The sequence below is a fragment of the Toxorhynchites rutilus genome, chromosome 1, assembly GCF_029784135.1.
Source record: "Toxorhynchites rutilus septentrionalis strain SRP chromosome 1, ASM2978413v1, whole genome shotgun sequence".
Taxonomy (NCBI): Eukaryota; Metazoa; Arthropoda; class Insecta; order Diptera; family Culicidae; genus Toxorhynchites; species Toxorhynchites rutilus.
The window spans coordinates 128,489,056-128,514,817 of NC_073744.1; the positions used below are offsets into that span (position 1 = coordinate 128,489,056).

General features: G+C 36.4%; 1 protein-coding gene across 1 annotated transcript in view; it reads right to left on the minus strand.

The window, feature by feature from the left end:
* Nucleotides 1-912: 912 nt before the first annotated feature.
* Nucleotides 913-25,762, minus strand: part of LOC129762330 (zinc finger protein ZFP2-like) — a 32,657-nt gene continuing 7,807 nt past the window's right edge. Inside the window, exons 8-15 of the mRNA XM_055760512.1 lie at nucleotides 8,839-8,922; nucleotides 8,699-8,782; nucleotides 8,562-8,645; nucleotides 8,422-8,505; nucleotides 8,281-8,364; nucleotides 8,141-8,224; nucleotides 8,003-8,086; nucleotides 913-1,222 (exon numbers count right to left, since the gene is read on the minus strand). Of these exons, the coding sequence (XP_055616487.1) occupies nucleotides 1,134-1,222; nucleotides 8,003-8,086; nucleotides 8,141-8,224; nucleotides 8,281-8,364; nucleotides 8,422-8,505; nucleotides 8,562-8,645; nucleotides 8,699-8,782; nucleotides 8,839-8,922 (677 nt within the window). The 3' untranslated portion in view covers nucleotides 913-1,133. The remainder of the gene's footprint in view (nucleotides 1,223-8,002; nucleotides 8,087-8,140; nucleotides 8,225-8,280; nucleotides 8,365-8,421; nucleotides 8,506-8,561; nucleotides 8,646-8,698; nucleotides 8,783-8,838; nucleotides 8,923-25,762) is intronic.

The following is a 25,762-nucleotide window of genomic DNA, read 5'->3' on the forward strand; positions in this document are numbered from 1 at the left end:
ATGTGTTGATAAGAGCAAAACTCGAGGAAGGAATTTGACCATTTAGGGCTGTCTTCATTCTATCATATTTTCTGTATAAAACATTTGTTCCAGGTAACGGAGAAACATGTTATTTGCAATTGATTGAAAAATCTTGAACGAGAATTGTGCCTGGAAATAATCTGATATTATAATGAAGAGTTTTATTAGAAATACTAGGAGTTTTATAGTAAAAGTTAAATTGAACGGAGTCGATTAGAAGAACAATCAATGAACAGTTCTGCGATTGGACCCAAGAACTTGCTCATATTAAAAAACGTGGATGGTTAAAGGTATTGATAACAAAACACAAATTTTGGGCGGGACGAAGTTTGCCGGGTCGGCTAGTCTGAAAATAAAAATGATGTTTTCCCAGTTTTTTTTAATGTTTAATTTAACTTATTATGTTTCTGATTATTTTATAATGTTGCTTTTCTACCTGAAATTACTTCTGCTAGCCACTGCGGTATAACCCAGTAATACGGTATTCATTTTCCGAAGGTAAATACAACTTATAGCTGTAAGTACGAAAACAATCAAACAAACAAATCGACAAAAAGCAACTGAGCTCGGAATAAGTGCGAGATATATTATTGTTGACATCCGTTTAACAATTCGATTACCCAAAATATCTCAGATTTCCGCACTGCTCTATGTTTTGAACAGTTTAGAAAGTTTGAAGTGCATCTGATTACGTCAACTTAATTACGTTCGAAAAAAGGTTCCTTCGAACGGATTCGAACGAAAAGGAGCATGTATTTTTCGAAAATGTTCGAATCGTGCCGTAAACGGGAATAAGGGTGATTGATTATTGTTAAAACTATTTAAAAAAAAATTTTTTGAGTGGGAACTGTTAATGAAAGACCTGAGCAGATTCTACGTATTTTCGTATTTTTTTATTTTTTATATTTTTAGTAAATTTTTGCAATTTTTGTAAAGTTTCGTCGTCTAGACTAATAATTATTTATTGTTCAATAGCATTCAGTGACAAAGAAAACCTTCAGCATTCAGTTATCCCTTTATTGACGGTCAACAGGGATAATTGATCCGAGCCACCTGTATCTTCATCGAACTGGTCTAGCATAAGGTGATAGGAGTGGTTAGAAGTCTCGCTTCTACTTGGTATGTAACCGAATGTGTCGTTGGAGCGTCTGTTTATGCTTGAATGCTTTCGGACAATGTGGACATGAATGGGGACGTTGACCTGCAAATAAATTATCCTGCTGAATGATTCATCACAGTAAAATATTTATTTCCAACCCGTATGAGTTCGAATATGTTCTTTGAGCGCGAAGGAAAGATTCTGTTGAATGGTTAAGGCAGTATTCTAGTCTAGAAATCAGTGAAAAAACATTTTTTTTCATATTTCTGTAGTTTAGATATTCAAGAAAATAGTCTACAAAGGAAGTTTCTAAAATTCCATCATTTAACGATTTATAGCCATTTCAGTGATGCAGTATCAAATCTGGAACTGCTTTGACACATAACTTCAAACGCGTTTTTCTTGGAATTAGTTTTATTCAAACTGGCGTACACGATATCTGAAGTTCTACTGAATCGATTCAATCCAAATTTGACGTGAAAGAATTTTGGTGGAAAAAGTGAAAGATTTTGAACGTTAATGGGTGGATTTTGATTCCGAGCTTGAGCTTGGGTAGACTGCACACTTCGTAGTTGCTCTCCGTGATTGACCTGAACCAACCAAATTGCACAAAGAACACACAGAATGACGCTTGGGACTAGCAAATAATTCTCGTTGTGCAATTTTCGGTGATTCGAGCTTTAAATGGTCAATAACGACGCCGGCCACGTCCTTACAGTCACCAGGGAAAGGGAAGGAGCGTTAGTATGATAATCGCCGCCCGAAGGCCAGAAGGGTCGCTTCTATAGCGTGGTTCCCTAGCGAATATCATGGAAGGGATAGTTGTTAGTGGGAGAGGTAAAAATCAGGATTCACTGTGCTAAGTGATGTGATTATGTGAGCGACTATCGTGACTATCGATCACTCAACGAAGTGAAATTCACTTGTATTACAACGCGCGACATAAATTACTTTTAGGTAACTTAAAAAGGTAGACCTGTTAAATCAATTCGACCGGCTATACATTTTACTATTTAACACATCTTTTTATCGAAACGCGACGGAAATCTGAGAGGGCAACCGAGATAAAATATATATTCGTTTATTTATCACACGTACTCTCCATCAAAATAATTCTCCGCGTTATATTTGGGAAACCTGAGAAGGTCTCTAAAATCACACGTATTTTTTAATCTAACTTAAGAAGGCAACCGAAGGTAATTCCCTACAAAAAAAACTCCAGCTGGCGATATATTCAGTCATTCATTACGCGTATTGCTTATCGTAACTTTCCGATCGCGACAATGAAGGTTATTTGCTCAGGATACCTACAATATTATACTCAAATCGACGGCGGTGGACACAGAGTTAAAATTATATAGATACATAATCACTCTTATACAAAACGAAAAAAAAAAACATGAAAGAACTACAACATGGAACCCTAACTCTTCTACACGTAGGGTTTTATTACAATGCTTTTTTTAATTATACATTAACATAAATAAATCTGAGACACCTACTGCTTCTCCACTGAATTGCAAAAACATTGCAAATTTCTACAATTTTGCTACTCATATAGCAATACTGGATCTATGCCAAATGAAAATCACCTGACATCACTGTATGCCGCAAAACATCAGACACATGCGCACATACAGAGAAAAAACTAAATATATAACACACACAAAGCTCCTACTCTGGGTTCCCTGGAATAAAACTACAAGTATATGTGTAAGAGCAAGAGAGGGAAAACCCCCATAATAAAGTGCGCGCGACGATTGAGTGCGCGACGATTGAGTGCGCAACGAAACACATATTTTTCACCCACATCCTGAAGAACTAAAGAATTAAAGATCTACTTGAAGAAATGTATAAGAATATATGAATAACAGGAAACTTAGCTCATTACGCCTGTTCACTCCATGGTGATACCATCCTTGCGACACGTACAAGTACACATTCGCCGCAAACCAATGAAGAAAGAAAAAACACCAACCACACAGCCGTCGTTAGCAACATATTCAGCAGAGCCGTCTCCCGTTCCACCCATATCACCACCCACCACTTCATACTCATCAAAAAGGCATTCATACATATGGGTGGCTGGAACGGATAGACAAAACCTAAGCACAAATAAAACCAAATGTATGGAATTATACAAACATAATTCACCATCACTGTCTTATTTTCTTTCAAACACGATTCCGTTCCTTTCTGCGATTAGCTTCGGAAACACAGGCCTTATTCGGCAACACACACACACCCATAACGAAGAAAAGAAATGATCCGACACGAAAACGAACAGCAACGAGCGCCAGCGCGACCAAATAAACGGACTGTACTAAACAATTTGCCCTTCTTCGTCGGATGAAAATTCGATATTTTTAAAACCTATGTAGAGAACTGTAGCTGCTTCCGCCATAATCGAGCTCGCTTAGAAGAAACGCACACTTTTCACAGAAACTTGTACACTTATAACAATTAAAAGGACAAAAAATGAGGACAATCGAAAAGAAGCCAACACGCACGTCTGCACAGCACAGACGCTCAACCCGAACTCGTTAATGGGTGGATTTTGATTCCGAATACACAAACTAAGAGAAAATATCCCCACCTATGTTTTGTGGAAATAGTAAAAGAAGTGAACAATGTAACGAATTAAAGAGCGTTAGGCGGCGGTGACACTGGATGCAGAAAAGTGGTCATACGAATTGTATGCAATAGTGAAAGTAAACAACCACATTGAGTTGTATTGATGTGGTTACATTGCTTCCCCCTCGCTTCGTTCGAATTCGTTAGCTTCTATCGAACAACATTGTTTGTTTCTATTCGTACAATCAAATTTTCGGCGAAGAGTTTAACGATTTGCATACCAATCGAATCGGATTTTCTAAGATTTGTTTTATATGCTATACATTACAATCCCATAAATTGATGAACATTGGAGACATTCTCATTTCCCCATACATTTTTGTGCTTTCCCGAACAGAGCTGTCAATAACGGGCAACTTATGCAGCCGCTAGAATAGAAACAACGAAGGGGGATAGCGAAAAGATAATATTTGCGAAGTAAAGTCCACCCTTTCATAGTAGCGTATAAGTATTGCATTTCCTCTGAGGAAAATTCTCAGAATCTTTCCGTGTCCGAAACAACAATTCGCTTATACTGCTCGTTTTTTTATGTTTCCCCTGGAGCTGTGAACGCTAGCTGCACATGTGGATAGCACAACTTCAATAACTTTAGTTGCCATTCGTATTTGCTCTGGTGCGCATCGCCTCTGTTCTGATGCAACAAGCTCCTAGCTCCTCTAATTGAGCACCACGTTTTTGGTGTATGAGCTTAAAGCTGCAATAATTTGTTTATTTAATTAATTCAAATATAGTTTACGCCTTAGGTTTTATCTTACAAATTTGGTGTATAAATGCTTCTGGAAGTGGTATGGTGGAAATTCCACGGCTTATAGTGCTAATTACAATGTAATTCAGAAATTCAATATTTTTATACTTTTATCTCAATATTCTCTTTTTTTTTATTAATCCGTACACACGATAGCTAGGTTGTAAGTATAATATCTAGTCATGCACAGCAGAGTATAGATTTAGTTAGAATTAAGATTTTTTAATAAATTTGATCACAAGCCACGACTCAACAATGCCTATTGATCTACACAATGATCCATTTATTTGCCACCTTTTTATCTTATCCTGGTCGTTCCAGCGTTATATGACGCTTCTCCATAGCTACGTCACTTCGTTGACAGCTAACGTTACGTCGTTGCTGCTTTGAGAGGTCTCGTCGTAACAGGTCATTCTGGCGATGTTTCATTTTTATCGCTACAATTGTGTGCATCTGTTAGAAGCGTCTTTGATGCTTGTTGAATGGCGAAGCACGGAAGATGCCTCTCGTTAAATACTCAGTGCAAAGCGTGCATTGATATAAAGAAACAAATTGCGACACATGACCAATTAGTGTATTGTTCTCGGAAAGGCAAGAAAGAACCGTTGCTTCTCGAAATGATTTTGCAAAACCACGCAAGCCATTGAACTTTTCTACTAAAGAGCTAGAACTTTCTACTAAAGAGCTATTTACGAAATTTCGACCTATTCGCAAATAATATCCGAAATGATAAACCAACAAATTTAAAAAAGAAAGATTATGTGGTTCTACGTCCTAAGCGGTCGTGTCTCGGATACAACCCTTCGATTTTTTCTGTTTAACTCCTGTTGTATTGCTTGTATTTTCATATTTCCAGTCTCGATTAGCTTAGCTGTCATTCGTTTTTTATCTTCGATTATTTTTTGTCGGCCTCTTTCCGCCACTTCAGGGCCAATCACCGACATCAGGGAGGTGATTCCACCTTTTCCGAAGGAAGACGTAACCTAATAGCGAATTCGTTTTTGTTCAGTTTCAACCCCAGTGCCGCACTAACTGCTGTCAAAACGTTTTTTTATTCACTCAGTTTCGCACTCAGTGTCGCACTAGTTCGCCCCGAAAACTGTTAGTTTCGCACTGAGATGTTTCACGGGTTGGCACTCGGGTTCACCAATACAACTATACTGAACTGTCAAGTTCCGAATATTATTTTGGAAAATCTAAAAATAAAGACTATGAAAATGGAAAACCTGCTGCTTTTGCTTTTGTATTATTGGAAGCGTAATCCAATTCGGATTCTGATTTTGAAGAGTATATTCGAGTAGACGGCATTAAGCTACGTGTGCTTTCATTGGGAGGTGAAAATAATGATGGATATTCAGGTGGAATAAATTTCAAAATCAAAATTATGAATGAAAATTTACTTTAACGTATCGAATATTTATTTTATGTGATTAAATAAGAGGATGTTTCCGATATCGCAGAAACATATTGAACGAAAACTGTGTCTAATGATGATTTTATATTATAATAGTAATTATTTGTGGAACAAACAGGAAATGCATCGACAAATGGTTAAGTGAGTGTCAGAACTACATGTGTTAGGTAATCGAACAATATGAAGTACAAATTTTCATTCAAACTTTTATATGTTTACACTGCACTTGGCCCTTCTGATCTGATGGAGAACAATTTACCTCCCAAGCACTAATATCACCACCAGACGTCGACACTGTACATTTGCCGTCGTAAATATAAACAAATCAGACTATATAACGTACACCAACAAACCAACGCATTCGTGAAACTGAAAACGTTATTTTATTACAGAGTCAGTTTGGCACTGACTCAGTTTTAAAAACGAATTCGCTATAAGACGAGACAACTGGCTTCTTATTCTTCTTCGTCGTACAAAAACGAAGCCATGACATAAAGATGCCAGAGTTGCCAAATATTATAAAATTTCTGAATGTCCGGAGAATCTTTTCTCGTTGATTCGTGCAAAACAACGGCGCTCAACTCCATTGTAATTCAAAAACAACTTGAAAATCGTGACTCTTTCGCAATACATGACCATAGTACCGAATGTTTCGCATACAGCCGATACACAAGAACATCTTGTTGGATTGATGGACTTGCTATCAAAGCGGCGAGAAGTTCAGCCCAGAAAATGATAGACAGTGAAGCAGCATCGACATCATATCGAATTTCAGCTTCATTTAATTTTAGTGATAATGTGGATGACATGAATATTGAATTCAACTATGAGTACACCGCCGACGAAGCGAAAACTTTCCTCGACAGAACAGAACGAAATTCTTTACATCATCAAAATAAGTCTGCGGGTAAGAACATGTCAGCAGTGTAACAATTGGTAGTCAGCAAAACACAACCTGGATTGTATCAACCATCTCTTTTTTCATTTCAGCTAGAGCTAACAACTCTGCCATCTGCATAGTGAATGATGAGACTTTCCATTTCTTTTTAGCAATGGAAATTATATTCCGAAATGTGAAATCGCATTAGGGACCTAACGAAGCTAAATTGACAAATGAGTGTTTTGCCGTTCACTTGTGAAAAAACACATACATAAACTTGCATATAATTACTTCACATTTCCTTTAAACTAAATATCGTAATATTCATTAAATTCACCATTTCTAAATTCAATACAAATCTAACGCTATTTATTTTTATTGGCAACACTGAAAAAATCGGCTTTGTTTACAAAATTCATCGAAATCAGCCAATCAGAAATCAGAACGACTGACAGAAATTTCTTTCGTATCTGACAGAAATTTGGTCCGTAAAAGAACCCCTATTGTCTGATCTAATCCGTAACGAGAGATTTTTCACCTCAGAAAATCCAAACGACGCCAGCTGGGATTTAACCCTAGCCGATCGGATTGTGAGGCTGTTACGCTAACCACACAACCACTGGCGCCGTCTAGCTGTCATCCTTGGTGAAGATAGTTTTGCTAGTGTCATGCGGAACCAAACCACACACAAAACTCCTGAACAATTATACAAAGTTTGCCTCAGCGAGATCCAATATTTATGCTTTAGGCAAATATTCCCCTTCGTTCTTCTTCTTCTCTTCTTTGTCCACGGAGACATTTCATTCCCCTTCGTTGATCGCCGATAAGTTGGTCGTTATTGACGACATGGGTAGGGAAGCTCACAAATGACAAATGTATGGGAAAATGGAAATGCTTCTAGCTTCATCAATCTAAACTGTTTACACACCAGAGAATTGCAATATGTAGTATAAAAACAAATCTTAGGGAATTTCCGATTCGTTTGATATGTAAATCATCAAAATCTGTTCGCGGAAAAAATAGTTATTAACGTTAACTTTATTTCATAAAAACGTGACCTGTTTTCTGATTTGGCGCCCTCAATGAGGGACGTAGTTCTACGTCAAAATATTATTTGTTTCATTTGTCCAGAACCTTGAAAAAACGCCCGAAGTTAGTGACTCTAAACTAGAATACCCCCTTATATATAGAAATACATTCTACACCGACCTGTATGAGTTTTAATGTGCTGATAGAGCCCAGAAGCCTTCTTGAACGATTTCGGACAATGTGAACAAGAGTAGGGACGTTCACCTGCAAAGAATTGATTATGCTGAATGGTAACATTATAATAAATTTTTCACCAACCCGTATGAGTTCGAATATGTTCTTTGAGCGTTGATGAACTTTTAAACGCTTTCGGGCAATTTGGACAAGCGTAGGAACGTTCACCTGCGAAGGAATAACCCTGGTGAATGATACATTACAGTAAAATATTCTTTACCAACCCGTATGATTCAGGATGTGCTTTTGAAGTGCTGAAGAATCCCTAAACGCTCTCGAACAATGTGGACAAGGATAAGGACATTCACCTGCAAAAGAAAGACTCTACTGTATGGTCAAAAATATAGAAAAAATTATTTACCAACCCGTATGAAATCGAATGTGTATTTGAAGCGATGCAGCCTTCTTGAAAGCCTTCGGGCAATGTGGACAAGAGTAGGGACATTCACCTGCGAAGGAATAACCCTGATGGATGATTGATTATAACAAGATATTTTTTACTAACCCGTATGAGTTCGAAGGTGCACTATGAGCGCCGAATATTGTCTAAAGGTCTTCGGACAATGTGGGCAAGAATAGGGACGTTCATCTACAAAGGAAAAATTCAACTGAATGGTTCATTATACTAAACCCTTTATCAACCTGTATGAATTCGAATGTGTTCTTGGAGCCCTGAAAAAAGTCTGAATGCTTTCCGACAATGTGGACAAGAATGGGGACGTTCACCTGCGAATGAATAACCCTGGAGAATGATTCATTATAACAAAATAATTTTTACGAACCCATATGAATTCGAATGTGTAGTTGAAGCGCTGAAGAACGGTTAAACGCTTTCGGACAATGTGGACAAGAATGGGGACGTTCACCTGCGAAGAAATAATGCTGGTGAATGATTCATTATAACAAAATATTTTGACGTAGGACTACTCTTTCATTTCTATACTGGGTGTAAATTCAAAGTTTCGAAAACGAAAGCGTTACGCCGGAGAACGAGATTTTGAGCGTTAATAGCTGCTAAACAACTGAACGAAATCGTATGATAAAAACATCAGTCGAAAGATAAAATGTCTACGCGTTATATACTTGTTACTTTTTGATTCAAATTTCAATAGCCAATAGCCTTAAAATTGATTTCAAAACAGGCAATACATCAATCGGTATATAAGCGAGCGCCGCTCGGAATTTCACTCAGTTATAATTGAACAACGAGCAAGTTGTCGCTGTTGTGGTGAAGCTAACTTTGTTCATCATGGAAGCACTGATGAATAGTGTCACCAAGAGCCTGTTTGTGCACCTTAGGCCAGACTGGAATCATCAGACCATCAGGAGGAGAGTGATGCCACTGAAAAGGCGATCAAGAGAATATCAGCATCGAAAAACGGTTCCGCTTGAGACATCCGTCACACACACATACACGCGCAACTCGTTTTGTTTGGTGATTATCGAGTTAGCATTAACCAAAGGCGGGCATCGAGAATCGAATGCTGAAAAATAATCTGCCAGTAACCCTTGGAATTGAAAATTACATTCAAGCGAAACAGTTTGTTTTAATGTTTTCTATTCAAATAATACTGCGATCAAATGCATTTCATTTTGTGATTTTTCAATCAAGTGCAATTAACAGGAAAGCTTCTGAAGATTATTCTTCCCCATCAGAAGAATATTTTCGTATCCAATATTGGATGCATAAAACCTTGTGCCTCTAACGTAACGTTCTCGTTTTCGAATTCCCTCAAATATGCATTTATTCATTCATTCAGAATGGATTCAGACTCAACTTCAAACAAATGATCACTAAATCAACGGAAGTCCTACGTCAACCTTGCCTTGCCAACCTTGTTTTTTACCAACCCGTATGAACTCGAATGTGCTCTTTTAGATGAAATTTTCTGCAAAAAGTTTTGTCACACTTTTCACATTGAAACGGTTTCTCTCCTGAAATATATTATCAGTCAATGTTTACAAAAATCACATCACATTCTCACCCGTTTGTAACCGAATGCGTTCTTTCTTATCTTTATGACGAACTGAAGCAACCGGGATGATTGTATTGTCTTTTTCGTCAAGTTTGTTGATGAAGAATTCCTCGTCGGTTTTGTTATTGATTTGCAGTTCGGCTTCCTGTTCAATTGACTCAAAATCCACTTTTGGGTCTGTTTCAAAAACTAAATTACTATCGGACAGCTCGTGGTCATCAATCATTAACTCTGGTTCCATCTTAATGTCAGACGGTTTGACATTGGACAATGTTTGGAAGCACCTCTCGGGAATGTTATGCAGGCTTATGAATTCTTGGTGGCATTTGTTGCACGTGGGATAGCTGCTCAACTGGGTAGTGAAACCGCGTAACTTCTGCAGAATAATTTCAAGCTTCTGCGTTGGAAGGTTAGTGGGGACCAGTACGTGATGAAATTTTTCGTTGCATATACCAGAGCAAAAGCTGCATTGGTCTCTGTTAAAATAGAATGTGATCAGTGTTATTTAAAAAAACTTGAACGAATATTCAACGATTACAATATGGGGGTAGTGGGGGCAAAGTGGTCACGTGGGGTAAAGTGGCCACCTGCTTGTTTGGTGGTATAACTATTGACTGTCGACACCGTATTGATAGTCACATATGTTTGAATAAGTTCATGACTTTTGAGTCACCCTGTACAGTAGAGCGGTCACATGTCAAATTATAAATAAAAACAAAAATTGCTCTCTCGATAGCCATTCGGCCATAGTATTGAGTGTTTCGAATTTGAGGGATTTGTAGTGAAATTTAGTTTATTTGACCTGATATTTTCGACAAATCAACAGTTTGGACGACTGTTCACATATTCTAGGAGAGGTGAACAGACATTTCGTTCAATTTCAGCGCATACTTCGCATTTCTTTGAGACTAAATTAAATGGATATTAAAACTGAAGGAAGCTTAAGAAAAACATATTTTTTAAAGTTTTTTCATTCAATTATTGTTTTCTTTAAGTATATAAGATAAATTATGTTGGTTTGACCTTTTTTTAAAGCTCTAGTTCAGAGCACCTGTGTCAAATCAGGTATTCAAATGTTTCAGAAAAAAACATATAAATACAATTGTCAATCAGAAGTTTTATAAGATATTTTTACGGATTCACATTTTTGAAGGTTTATAAAATCCATCTTCTGTTGGTATCAATGCGCCCCTCATTTGAGCTCACTTTTAATCAACCTCCAGATAATTATTTGGTACGTATTCAGACCTTTTCTGGATCATAACACTTACAAATATTGCAAACATTCTGCTTGCACACTATTTGTATCAGATTTATATAGCTAAATCATGTAATTAATGCATCTCGATGACCTCAATACTGATTATGGTTTGTCCGATTCACTGATGTCGGTTTGTCCACATCATTACTATGGCAACCGCTTGACGCGCTGCAGTTTGTTTACTGTGTCCTTCGCGCGTAGCAGAAATAAAATTTCCCTGTGCTGAGTGTGTTGATGTGAACACTTTTTGAATGCCCAAAAAGAGCAATATTATGAAGATAGCCTAAATTATTAGTGGATTAATATGATTAAAATAAACTCAAGCATTCAGAAATACAACATCTACCTGAAAAAATCGTTCTCAAAAATAGTGATTTCTAAAAACCGGACGAACCATGATCATTATTTTTTATTATAATATCTTAAACCAAACATCAATAATGAACAAAAGTTATGAAATTTAATGACTTCTAACACACTTCTTCTTCTTGAATGGCGTTAACGTTCCCTGTGGAACTTTTGCCGTTTCACCGTATGCATTAACTAGCGTCATTTATTAATACTTAGTTGAGATTTCTTAAGCCAAATAACACGCCTTGAATGTATTCCGAGGGGCAAGCTCTAGAATACGCGTGACCTCAGTGCAAGTCGAAGGAAATTCCTCTGACGAAAAATCCTCCGGCCAGAACGGGAATCGAACCCAAACACCCGGCATGATAATGTGAGACGCTAACCACTCTGCCACGGCTGCACACACTCCAATGCATTATTTTTAATGAGAAATTTTTGTCGTTAACTTTTGATCCGTCTGCATTTAAAACCATCTTTTGAATTTGTTTTTTAATTATAGAAATGGGTTCGTGAAACACAAATGTTCACTATCATTCACTTTAAATCAACATGCAAAAAATGTTACAGTTTTGGTGATATTGAATATAATGAGAAAGTGTCCGGGTTAAACAACCGTCCGGCCTTCGAGGCAGTACGGTACTAGGATAAAATGGTTTTTAAACATTTTCACAACAAACTTACAAATTGTTCCTAACAATCGCCATCTCACTTCTGCAGCAATTTACTTTTATTCCAATGAATTTAAAGCTCGAAACTGTTCAATAATAACATTATAAACAATGATCAAGAACACCACCAATATTGAGCAGTTGCTGGTTGAGTGGATTGTTTACAAAACACAACTAGGCACCAGGGCAAGGACTACATATAGAGGTGGAGCAGTAGGCGAAGTATATCTGTATTGGCACGCAAAATATCGTGTCGTAATTACTTGCATTCAATATGAAATTTATATGGAAGATACAAAACAATGTTGAAAGTACTCACGGTTGTATGATAATTTGAGCCAAAATTCTCATGAAATTATTCAACTGTTGGTTTTCTAACAAATGACAATTGTATCGTGGCTTATTTCGATTATTTATATGGTAAAAAGATCCAGAGAGCTGTCGTATGCTTAGTTCTCGAAAGCAGTAACATTTTCGGTGAATTTTTGAATAATTGGCAATTATTCTCTCACATCATACACACCGACACTGAGAGCCTTCGAAACATCCAATTCATAACGTTAAAATGATGAAAATTCGTTTGTTTCTATGAACGTGGGGGAGTGAAAATGGCACATGGAAATATCACTATTATCCGTTTTTTTCCGACGTGAGTTCACAAATGTTCACTGCACGCCATCACATTAGCGGAAACACTAAAGAAATTAACGTTTTTAATTGATAAATTACTTCCTGAAAATAGCATTTTCACATGGATGCGGTGGATGCGACTGACGTCACTAGTTGAGAAATAGTTATGGCAGCGCATGCTTGTCGAAACTCTACCATCTTCATTACCTTTTTTCCAGTACATTGGCACCAGGGTACGTATATGACAAGGTAGTCTGGACCAAGGTTTATATATATATATATATATATATATATACTGAAGGTGTGACCATGTCGTCAATAGGTGTGCGAGGGGAAACGTTATAAATGTACGGAGGACTGTGGAAAGGGATTTGAGTATCAAATATGAAATCACTGTATCACTTGCACTGTAAAAATATGTATTACTAAAGTATCCGAAAGTATGCAGCCCTGCGCTGACAACCGTTTGACATAGCTGTCAACCAAAGCGTCATATCGTTAGTTGAATGGTTGCCATTTTACAATATGGATCGTTTTAGCATCGCACAACGTGTTATTTTTGTTAAATTATACTATAAAAATGATGAAAAACCGGCAAATGTTTTTCGAGCATTACGGACGGAATTTTCGTATCAAATTTTCTTCAGCGATGAGGCACATTTGGAGCTCGGTGGCTATGTGAACACCCAAAATTTCCGTATATGGGGCTCAGAAAATCCACACGTGATTGTTGAGAGGCCATTGCATCCACCAAAAGTCACTGTTTGGTGCGCATTATGGTCTGGTGGAGTCATCGAGCCGTATTTCTTTGAAAATGAGGACGGCGAGACAGTAACTGTGAATGGTGAGCGTTATGGCCGCATGTTAACCGATTTTTTTTTTGCCACAAATTGAAGATATGGATACGGATGACATGTGGTTTCAGCAGGACGGCGCCACGTGCCACACAACACGACCGAACATGGCCATATTACGAACGAAATTTGAGGGACGCATAATTTCGCGTTTTGGTGATGCCAATTGGCCTGGACGGATCATTATGACCGTTATGACCGAGATACCGCCCCATATGTGCCGAAAAGTCATCGAAAATTACCTGTTCCGGATCAAGGTGTGCGAGGAAGCCCTAGGTGGACATTTGAACGATGTTGTATTTCACACATAATGGCATAAACCAAACTTTAATTTGAAATAAAAGTTTCATCGAAATTCGAATCCTAAGTTTATTTCAATTTACTTTCGGAATTTAAAGTTGGAAAACCCTGTACATGTTGCACCAGAACCATTATTCCACATCTCATAATTACATCAATATATCTTTGGCACCGCATGGAAACAACAACAATGACAAAACTTGCAAGTATCAAATATCATGCTACATGTTATTTAGTATTGCCTTAAAGGAATCGCATCTCTAGGCATCGTTCGTACAACGTAAGCCAAGCGCCAAACAAGCGTTCGCCATAGCATGCATACAGAGCCATACATTGGTGGCTTGAAACTGCTTGGAATATAAATACTTCTCATCATTTTACGCTATTCTAAAAGAAACGCTTCTGTTGATATTACGGGCATCGAAAAAAGTTGCATTACTTTCTCATGCTCGAGAGAAGCGCAGCTGTCACCCTTAGTGGAGGAAGTTTTGCTACTGGCAAGCGAAACCTAATCCCATACAAAATTCCAGAACGTCATTCACTTTCTTGGTGACTAAACAAGTGAAATAAACTCTTTTTGTTAATAACAACCTTTTGGAGTAGTAGCAGTAGCAATGCTTTAGTATGGTCAATATTAGCGCAAATGCAATCCTAGTTGAAGGCTGTTTTGCGACTGGCACGCGAACCCAAATAACTTATAACATTCCAGTAAGACATTCAAGATGCTTGGTATTCCCCAAATAATTTTTTGGCGCACAACCTTAACATTTGCTTCGCCATAACGTCAGTTTAATGCATTGATGCATTCTCAAAGGCACCTACGAAGCCCTTATGATGACGGAAAACAAACAATGTTAACTGCTTGAAAAAAGACTGAATTATGCCACACAGCTTGTATTCTGCTGTAACACCCATCAATGCGAATTCGCTGATGAGTTTGTCAAGAGCGACCGCCTTCACCACCAGCGGGGGGAGCTTGATTTTGGTTGCTGCCTGGGTAACGGCGTTTACATTTTCGACCGACGCGCCGAAATCGCATACTCCGCTGTTATTCGATGCGGTGTCCCACGGTTCAGTGCGAGCGCTTTTCACTGCACCAACATCGCGTGCATCACAAGATGACGCCTGCGTCGAAATTTTATTGCCCCTGGCAATGCGTTCGTTTTTTGCAGGACTCGAGCCTGCATTCCTCTTCTTCTTACTCATCACCCACTACGCGAAGCGTCCAATTTATGACGCGGAAAAAAACACACGATACGAATAACGCGAAAAACAGAAACAGAAAAACCAAACGACGATATCCAAGTTGGATTACCACTGGTGGGGTACAATCTTAGATCGAAGCGCAGCGAATGCAAAGTGAACTGGATTGCCCAACAGTCCGATGCCGAATGAAAGTTTGTCTGAGCGAGATCCACTGTTTATACTCTAGGCAAGTATTCCCCTTCATTCTTCTACTTTTCCTTTGCTCACGGAGACTTTGAATCCTACGATTTCCCCTCCGTTGGTCGTCGATAAGTTGCTCGTTATTGACAGCTCTGTTCGGGAAAGCACACAAATGGATAGAACAAATGTATGGGAATATAGAAACGCTTAAAGTTTTCATGAATTTTAACCATTTACAAACCAAGGGATTCTAATGTTTAGCACATTAAACAAATCTTACGGAATTTTCGATTCCTTTAGTATGTAAATCCCCAAAATCCGTTTGCGGCAAAAATAGTTATTAACGTTAACTTTATTTCATAAAAACGTGACCTGTTTTTTGATTTGGCACCCTTAATGAAAGATGTAGTTCTACGTCAAAAAAAAAGGAAAGCGATTTGACTGTAAAACGCGGGAAAAATATTTCCATTACCAGCCGGCACCGAGAGTCGATTTGATCTCTTGGATAAAATCAAACAATTTGCTTCTTATTCTTCTTCGTTGTCCAAAAACGAAGCCATGACATTAAGATGCCAGAGTTGCCAAATATTATAAAATTTCGGATTTTTTTAAGATTGTCTGGAGAGTCTTTTCTCGTTGATTCATGCCAAACAACAGCACTCTACTCCATTCCAAATCAGGAACAACTTGAAAATTGTGACTCTTTCGCAATACATGACCGTAGTACCGAATGCTTCGTATACAGTCGATATACAAGAACATCTTGTTGGATTGATGAACTTGCTGTCAAAGCGGCGAGAAGAATGTTCAGCCCAGAAATTAATGGACAGTGAAGCAGCATCGACATCATATCGAATTTCAGCTTCATCTTTTTTTAGTGAGAATGTGAATGACGTGAATATTGAATTCGACTATGATTACACCGTCGATGAAGCGAAAATTTTCCTCGACAGAACAGAACAAAATTCGTTGTTCTATATAGCAGGTTACATCATCAAAATAAGCCAGCGGGAAGGATCATACCAGCAGTGTAACAAGAGATTGATAGTCAGTAAAACACAACCTAGATTGTATCAACCATCTCTTTTTTCATATTGACGAGCTAGAACTAACAACTCTCCCATCTGCATAGTGAATGATGAGACTTTCCATTTCTTCTTAGCAATGGAAATTATATTCCGAAATATTAAATCGCGTTAGCGACCTATACATTAACATGTATATAATTCCTTAGCATTTCCTTCAAACTAAATATTGTAATATTAATTGAATTCACTACTTCTAAATTCAATACAAATTCAATGCTATTTATTTTTATTGGCAACACTGAAAAAACGACTTTGTTTACAAAATTTATCGAAATCAGCCAATGAGCGACTGTCTGATCTAATCTTAGGAAGCATTAGGAGTGCATCTGATTACGTCAACTTAATTACGTTCGAACGGATTCTAACGAAAACAAGGATGTATTTTTCGAAAATGTTCGAATCGTGCCGTTCGAACGAATGTCAGATAGGGCGTAAACAGCAATAAGGGTCATTGATTATTGTTAAAACTATTTAATTAAACTTTTCTGATTTGGTACCATTGATGAAAGACTTGCGCAGATTCTACACATTTTTGTTAATTTTTTTATTTTTTAATGATTTTTTGCAATTTTCGTAAAGTTTTGTGGTCTAGCTTAATGATTATTTGGCAACAGCACGCAGTGACAAAGAAAACCTTCAGTATCCCTTATTCGACGGTCAACAAGGATTATTGATCTGAGCCATCTGTATCTTCATCGAACTGGTCTAGCATGATAAGGTGATAGGACTGGTTAGAAGCCTCGCTTCTACTTGGTGTGTATCCGAATGTGTTGTTGGAGCGCCTGTTTATGCTTGAATGCTTTCGGACAATGTGGACATGAATGAGGACGTTCATCTGCAAAGAAATGATCATGCTGAATGATTCATCACAGTAAAAAAATTATTTTCACTGAGTTCTCAGTGTTGACGAGAAATTGGAAACACACATGAAGAGGGAAGACGCTTCTAAATGTTTCATTATAAACATTATATACCAACCCGTATGAATTCGAATGTGTTCTTGAAGTGCTGAAAAAATCTTAAAAGCTTTCGGACGTTCACCAGCAAATGAATGATTATGATGAATGCAAACATTTTAATAAACAGTAAAACATTTTTCATCAACCCGTATGAGTTCGAATATGTTCTTTGAGCGCTTGTAAATTTTTAAACGTTTTCGAGTATAGAAATCAGTGAAAATATCTTTTTTCTCCATATTTCTGTAGTTTAGACATTCAAGAATAGTTTCGCAAATTCCGTTATTCATCGATTTATAGCCATTTTAGTGATGCGGTACCAAATCTAGTACATAACTTGAAACGCGTTTTTCTTGAAACTAGTTTTATTCAAACTTTAACCTTTCTCTTTAACTATACTTCCACCTTCACTTTAAAACAACAAGCAGTATTCCTCCATCCGTGTTGACGGCAATGAGCTGCGTTTACTAGTTTAAAATAAAAATAATTTATTTTCAGGCGGAAATGGTTTTTAAAATAAACTTATGAACGAAAATTAACTTTTTCGTATCAAATTAGAATTCTATTTAAATGAAACCCCCTTTTTTGCAGGTGGTGAAACAATCTCATACGAAAATAGTTTTTGAAGACAACCTTACATTATGATGAAAAGTTTCAGTAACAAAGTTGGAAATGTATAGAAAGAAGTTTAAATAAACGTCAGAAATATGTGTTCCAAATAATTAAATAACACGATGTAAAAATTTTCATTCAAATTTTAACATTTGAAAACAAGATTCGTGTCTTCCAATCTGATAGAGATTACACTAATGAATTTGGGACCCAAATGATGGCCCCTAATTGAAGGTCGTCACCAGACGGCGATACTATTCAACTGTCATCGCGAATTCCATTCAATTCGAGAGCAAGACGGGTCTATGGTACTAGGTGAGGCCGTTTCGTCACTAAGTTGGTTAGGAGAGCGGTATATAAAAAAGTACGGAAGAAAGCAGGAGCGGATTTTTTTCCTTGAAGCGTGAAAGAGACAGACTGATCACGAGCGAGCTTGGGCATAAGCTTATTGTGTTTTATTTACAAACAAAACACAGTAGACTTCCAAGATGGCTGAAAAGTGGTTTTAGCAAGTTGGCCCACCTTAAGCGGACCTTACACGGTCAACTTTATTGACAATATGATGACATTTGAGAGCATAATGACAGCTGAACATGGCCGACGACGCAGAAATCCGGATTTTCTGATTTTCGAGCATTAATATCGTGACATTTCATATGGATGCATGATGTTGACGTTTTACCTCACGGACTTCCAGACTGAGTTGCCAGATATGCAAGCGCACATTTAATTTTTGTTAGTCTTTTTTGCGATTGCAATTAAAATTTATAAACTACTGAAATTGTAGGAATCATAAATGGAAGCTTTTGGTTTGGAAAACCGATACTTTGAATAGCAAAATACGATACTTTTCACGATACAAATCAAAACTTCAAAGTAAACTGACAATGTGATGGTGAGAAAGTGGATGAAACTTAACAACGTTTTAGGATTTTTTTAACGTTGAACTCGGTCATTCTTTGCGCTAGTGAGCGGGTTGTGTGTTTCTTCACACTCCGCTATAAAATTTGGAGAATGAGAAGATCTGGGGAAATCACAGATGAAAAAACATCATGTGTTAATTCAAGCTACAGTAGAATCCCGATTATCCGCGGAATAGTCGGGCAAACTCACCGCGATTAAAAAAAATCGAGGATGACCCATTAAAGGACAAAAAAATGCAAACACGAAAAGTGATGTTTCAACATAAAAACTATGTTCTATCAATACAGAAATCAATCAACTATTCATCTATAAGGTCGTGTACACCAGTGGCTAAATAATGTAAAAGCCATGACCACAACAAAAGAGCATGGGCCTACCACTCACTAACAAATTCCGGAAAGGCCTATTGATTTACTATGGAACTCGCAGTCACGAATAATCCGCAGGGCGGATCACCCGCTCGCGGATAATCGGGGTTCTACTGTCATAGTCTCATTTATGGAATAAAAACATTTGCTTGCAGATAAAATAACTTCCATATATTTTCGCAAACTAAAATAATCTGGCATCTCTGAAACTGAAAGGAACAGTCTGTATTTGTGAAACGAGTATTATGATGTATTTTTTAGAAGAAAACCCGAATTCTAAAGTGTAAATTATGAATGAAAATTAACTTTTACGAATCAAATTAGTATTCTATGTGAATGCAAATCACTTTTTCTCTGCAAGTGGTGAGAAAATCCCATACAAAAATTATGTCTGAAATTGACGTTATATTATAATAATACATTTTAGTAGGAATATCTGAAAATTCAGGGGAAATAGGTTAAGTTAAGGTTAGGACTACGCGCTTCAACTAATTAAATAATACCAAGTAGATATTTTCATTCAAATTTTACCAATTGAAAATTGCCTTTTATATCAGGGACAGACATACAGCTGTACTTGCGTTGTAAGAGTACAGCGTTGTACAGGTACTATCGTACCATGACAGACATACTTTGGTTGTACATTGTACCATATGTCAAACTGACAATCAGAAATTTTCCAATTTTCAACACATATTTCAATGAAAAAGGTTTTTATTCAGCGTCAAAACTATCAAACACAACAAGAAAATTTCCAGTCTGAGTTATTAACTCAAGAGAAAGTCAGTGAAGAGAATGTTTGCCAAGTGTTTTGATTCGATTTGTTCATGCTACCCACCACTAACCGTCTATGGCGCTGCGAACAGTACAACTGTAGCCATGTACAGCGGTAAAATAGGTCGGTACAGGTACAGCGATTGTACCGAGTTGCTTGCATGGTTCTAGCGCTGTACATGGTGACAGACATACAATTTTCGAAGTACAACGGTAGTACAGCTGTATGTCTGTCATAAGTATTAGCCTTCTAATCTGATAGAGAATAGTTTGGATCCCAAACTCGAAAATATCCGCGATGGTTAGTGGCGAAATTCGAGTTTGGGATTCAAACTATTCTCCATCAGATTAGAAGGCTAAAAGGCAATTTTCAATTGGTAAAATTGGAATGAAAATATCTACTTGGTATTATTTAATTAGTTGAAGGGCGTAGTCCTAACTCTAACTTAACCTATTTTCTATGAATTTTCAGATATTCCTACTAAAATTTATTATTATTATACAACGTCAGCTTCAGATACAATTTTTGTATGAGATTTTCTCACCACTTGCAGAAAAAAAGTGATTTGCATTCACATAGAATACTAATTTGATTTGGAAAAGTTAATTTTCATTCATAATTTACACTTTAAAACTCGTTTTTCCTTCTCAAAAACACATCATAATACTCGCTTCACAAATACAGACTGATCCTTTCAGTTTCAGGGATGCCAGATTATTTTAGATTGCGAAAATATATGCAAATTATATTATCTGCAAGCAAATGTTTTTATTCGATAAATAAGACTATGACAGTAGAACCCCGATTATCTGTATCTATTTCTGTATTGATAAAACATAGTTTCTATGTTTAAACATAATCCCGACTATTCGCGGATAATCGGGATTCTACTGTAACTTGAATTAACACGTGATGTTTTTTCACCTGTGATTTTCCCAGATCTTCTCATTCTCCAAATTTTATAGCGGAGTGTGAAGAAACACACAACTTAGACTAAAGTGGCTGCCCCGCTGGCTAGCGCAAAGAATGACCGAGTTCAATGTTAAAAATCCTAAGACGTTGTTATTTTCATTCACTCTCTCATCATCACATTGTCAGTTTACTTGGAGGTTTTGATTTGTATCGCGAAAAGTACTGTATTTTGCTATTTTAGGTACAGTAATTTACATTTAGTGCGACATTTTTCTAATGAGAATGAGAGAAAAAAGTGGCAACGATTTGTGGCAAGAAAATGTAAACAGTGAAAAAATTGACAGATGGTTTACGCTCTAAAAATTGAACATAATGTTAAGATGTTTCTAAAACGGTGGGAGACGTTATATATAAGGTGGGAGGTTAGTATATAATGTTATTAATGTTAGCATCATCATGATAAACACGGCGAATGGGATAGAAATTACGAACTGAAAATTGCATAATATATATATATAGAGACGCTGAGAGTTCTGTGGACAAATATTATAATGCATTTTTATCGGTTTATGTATAATGTCGTTAATATTTGCATTATCAAAATAAACCCATTGTATTGTAATCATAACTTACTGTGCTATTCATAACAACCTTCATGGTCGTATTTCACCAATCATGACAAATGTGTAATTTACGAATGAAGTTTCGCTATAGAAACTGGACATTGAATAAAAAAAATTAAAATGTGGCAAGAGCATCAGTTGAAATATTTTAAAGCATTCTCATCGAAATAAATTGAATGATACAATAATTATACGACTAGGTAACGTATGTACGCTTAAAAAACAACATAAAAATATGATTTCTGAATAAATTTATTTTTAATACCCTCTGTTGGTATTGTATCTATAATTTACAAGGTAATGAAAAGTTAACATCAATTAATTTCTAATAATCAGCTTTTTAGTTGCTGGGGTGATTAACATCAAACTATATTTTTATAGTGTTATATATATTCCATTCTCAGATTTTCGTGTAAATTAGTAGATTTGTTCCAAAAACTCATATCTTTTGAACTACTAAACCGATTCAGATGATCGACATATCAAATTGGCCAGTTAGCTAGTCTTTTTAAAAAAAATACTATACTTGCAAGAAAAAATAATTTTGTTTCCTTAATTATTGATCGTATTTGTTTTTTATAGTTTTCATTGTTTCATTTTTCTAGACAGCTGAGTATTTTTTATATAACATCCAAAATGTGTTCTTCGTTTTTAAATTATGATTTTTCAAATTTAACCGAAATAAATCATTTTTTCCTTTTTTCCAAAAATTACGTTTTTCAAAAATTCATGACTTCTGATCTACTGAAACGAATCAGATAATCGACATAGTTAAATGAAGTCAATAATTTCACACTTGCAAAAAGGGGAATTCTATACGCATATAAATAGTCTTATCGCATAGGATGATCGAACGAAGCTTAAAAACATGTTAACTTTGAAAAATCACAACTCAAAAACAAAAAAGAACACACCTCTGATTTTTTACTGTGTTAAGTGAAGGTTTCACGAAAAAAATATAAAAAATATAGCGCCGAAACCATGTAAACTATGAAAAAAAACAGATACAATTATTAATCACGAATACTAAATTATTTTTTTTCGCAAGTGCATTATTTTTCCTAAAAATTCTAGCTCATTGGCTTTGATTTGATAAATCGATCATCTCGGTTAAAATTATAACTCAAAAAAGAAAAAAATAACACATCTGATTCTGAGTAAAAAATGTAAATGTGTAAAAAATCCTCAGTTTAAAAAAAATATATATAGAAAATTATAGCGCCGTTGGTGCCGAAACCATGTGAACTATAAAAAATGGATACAATTAATAATTACGAAAACAAAATTCAAATTTCTTGCAAGTTTGATAAAAGACTAGCTAATTAACTTCACTGAATCGGCTTAGTGATTCGAAAGTTATGACTTTTTGATAAAAAATGACTGGGAAAAGTGAAAAAAATCGAATCACCCAAAAAAAATACAGGTTCAATGTTTTACCATAACGAAAACAAGCTACCAATTTTCACGAAAATACGAAAACCACTATATCAGTTTGGCATGGAATGGCTGAAGTAATACTGCAATAGCTCACAAATTTCAAAGTTGGCGTTTTTCATGTTGTTTTTCATGTCTTTTAGTGCGGCCATAATAATAATTAGGATTACTGCGTTTGAAATGATGCTAGAAAATAAAAGTATCATCAACTTTCTTGAATAGTGGATGTGATATAATTCACTTTATATTTGTATATATATTTCTATATATTTTTAAACTAAAATATTTGTCAATCAAACTGCAAACCAAAAAACTTCTATACTGTGCCTTCATTTTTTGAGTTCAAAGACTAGCAAAGAACCGCCAATTAAAAAGCACTCCAACTAAAAAAGCGCCAATAAGTGAATGTGTACTGTAAAACTGTAAAAAATATACAATCGAAGACTCTTCTTGTCGTTTATGAGTTTGGTTTTTTTAAGTAACTACTAGGCATGTTTGCGGATTAATAGAAATATATGATATGCTGATCCTTAAAAAAAGTTTGAAAGTTGAGAATTGGAAAAAATATAAAATTCATGTGAAGGGGGACGATTTTTGTGTACAGCACATGCCACTGGGGCCTATTGATGATTAAGTAAGTAAGATTTCTTCCAAAACGTCATAACTTTTCAACCATTGAGTCGATTTCAAAAATCGACATATCAAATGAAATATTATTCTTCTATGGATCAACTTCAGTCGGTCATTCAAACAAACTTAGAAATTAAATACTACAGAAAAACTTTAATAAAGTTTAGAAAATTTGCCACTTAATTTTCCACAATTCGCTCTTTCACACCAGATTTATATCTTGTCACAATTTTAAACCTCAAAAACATCTTGTCAAAATGATAGGTCAAAGCACAAAAAGCAGGAAACTAGAAAACATAAGCTTTATAGTTATTTCAGAAGTTTCAACACACTACACTGTGACTGTGCAGTTGTATATAGAAAAAATGATAGAATTTGCCAGAAAAATAATCGATCTTACTAAAATGACTTTCAAGTCCGCTCCATCGGCAGTACACTACAAAAACGAAATGAATTTCGCCAGTCTGTGTAATTTCAAAAAAGTTTACGGACTAGAAGCAGAATGGCATTTCTTTGCTACCTCCCACGGGAAAGGACTCTGTGATGCAATAGGGGGGACTCTAGAACGAATGGCAGAGGGAGAAAGTCTTGCCCAAGATTACGGGAAACACAATCCAAACAGCACTAGAGCTTTACGATTGGGCAGTTAAACAATAGTTGAGTCAATAGGTCAACTGTGGTAAACATGAAGTGGGAGTAATATCGGCGCATAGATAAAAACCAAAATTACCGTGGTAATTCATCGTAACAACTCCAAGTTTACTTTTTTCTAAGAAAGAACGAATCGACGAAAGTGTGACATCGTAATCCAGTTACTACATCATTGTTATCGACAACAAATTGATCTTATACAATCGATCGCTCTGGTAGTTTGCAAGCGCATTGAAGCTACTTCAATAGATTGTCGCCGTTCGTTCCTTTTCCACTGTCCCCGAAAGAGTCAATGAGTCAACTGTGTCTGAGAAGTAAAACATCTATAATGTCAAAACAAGACTCGAACAACAAACAGCGCAAACAAGTGTTTGATTCTCCAAATTCCAACTCGAATGTTTCCAACAGCGATCTAGCCAGGATGATTGCACAACAGGGAAAATCGACGCAGGAACAGATAAGTCAACTGGGAAATGAGCTGCGTGATGAACTGAGTAGAAGACTAGAAGGCATCAAGGTGGATTTGATGAACGTTCACACCAATGTGTCCCGGATTGAAAGCGAAGTAGATGCAAACACAGATGCAATTAGTAGATCTGTACTACGTAACGACCTGATCGTTAGTGGGGTTCCGTATCTGAAAGACGAAAATTTACCGTCCTACTTTCAAAGCTGGTGTACTGTGCTGGGCTATGCTGAAGCTTCCATTCCGCTCGTGGATATTCGTAGAATGGCAAAATCAGGTATTCGTGAGGGCAGCAACCGTTTCATACTGGTTCAATTCGCTATTACGAATCAACGAAATGATTTCTTTGGGAGATACTTACAACGTAGATCGCTCGCTCTTTCTCAAATCGGCTTCAAGTCAGATAAACGAATCTACATCAACGAGAACCTGGTCCCAACTGCTCGCAAAATCAAATCCAACGCACTAGTTCTGAAGAAAGAAGGTAAACTGAAGCGTGTCTACACCCGAGGAGGAATTGTCTACGTTGGGATCGCTGATGCTGATCAAGACTTTGCTGTAAGGAGAAACGAAGAGCTTGAACAATTAGTTCAACAGAACACAACCTTTCCTCAATAAGCTTTTACTTTCCTTTCCACTCCCTTCCTTTCATCCTGTGTCTCAGATCCTAAAAGTATTATAGTATAAGTAATTTTTTCGAATTGTTAATTTTGGTTTTTGTCTGCGTAAATTGTATTTTTTTTTTATTGTTTTTATCATTGTTAATAGTTATTTGTTATACCAATAGGTGTGTAATTATTAAATTCATTTTCCTTAGTTGGTTCCTCAGTGCACACGTTAT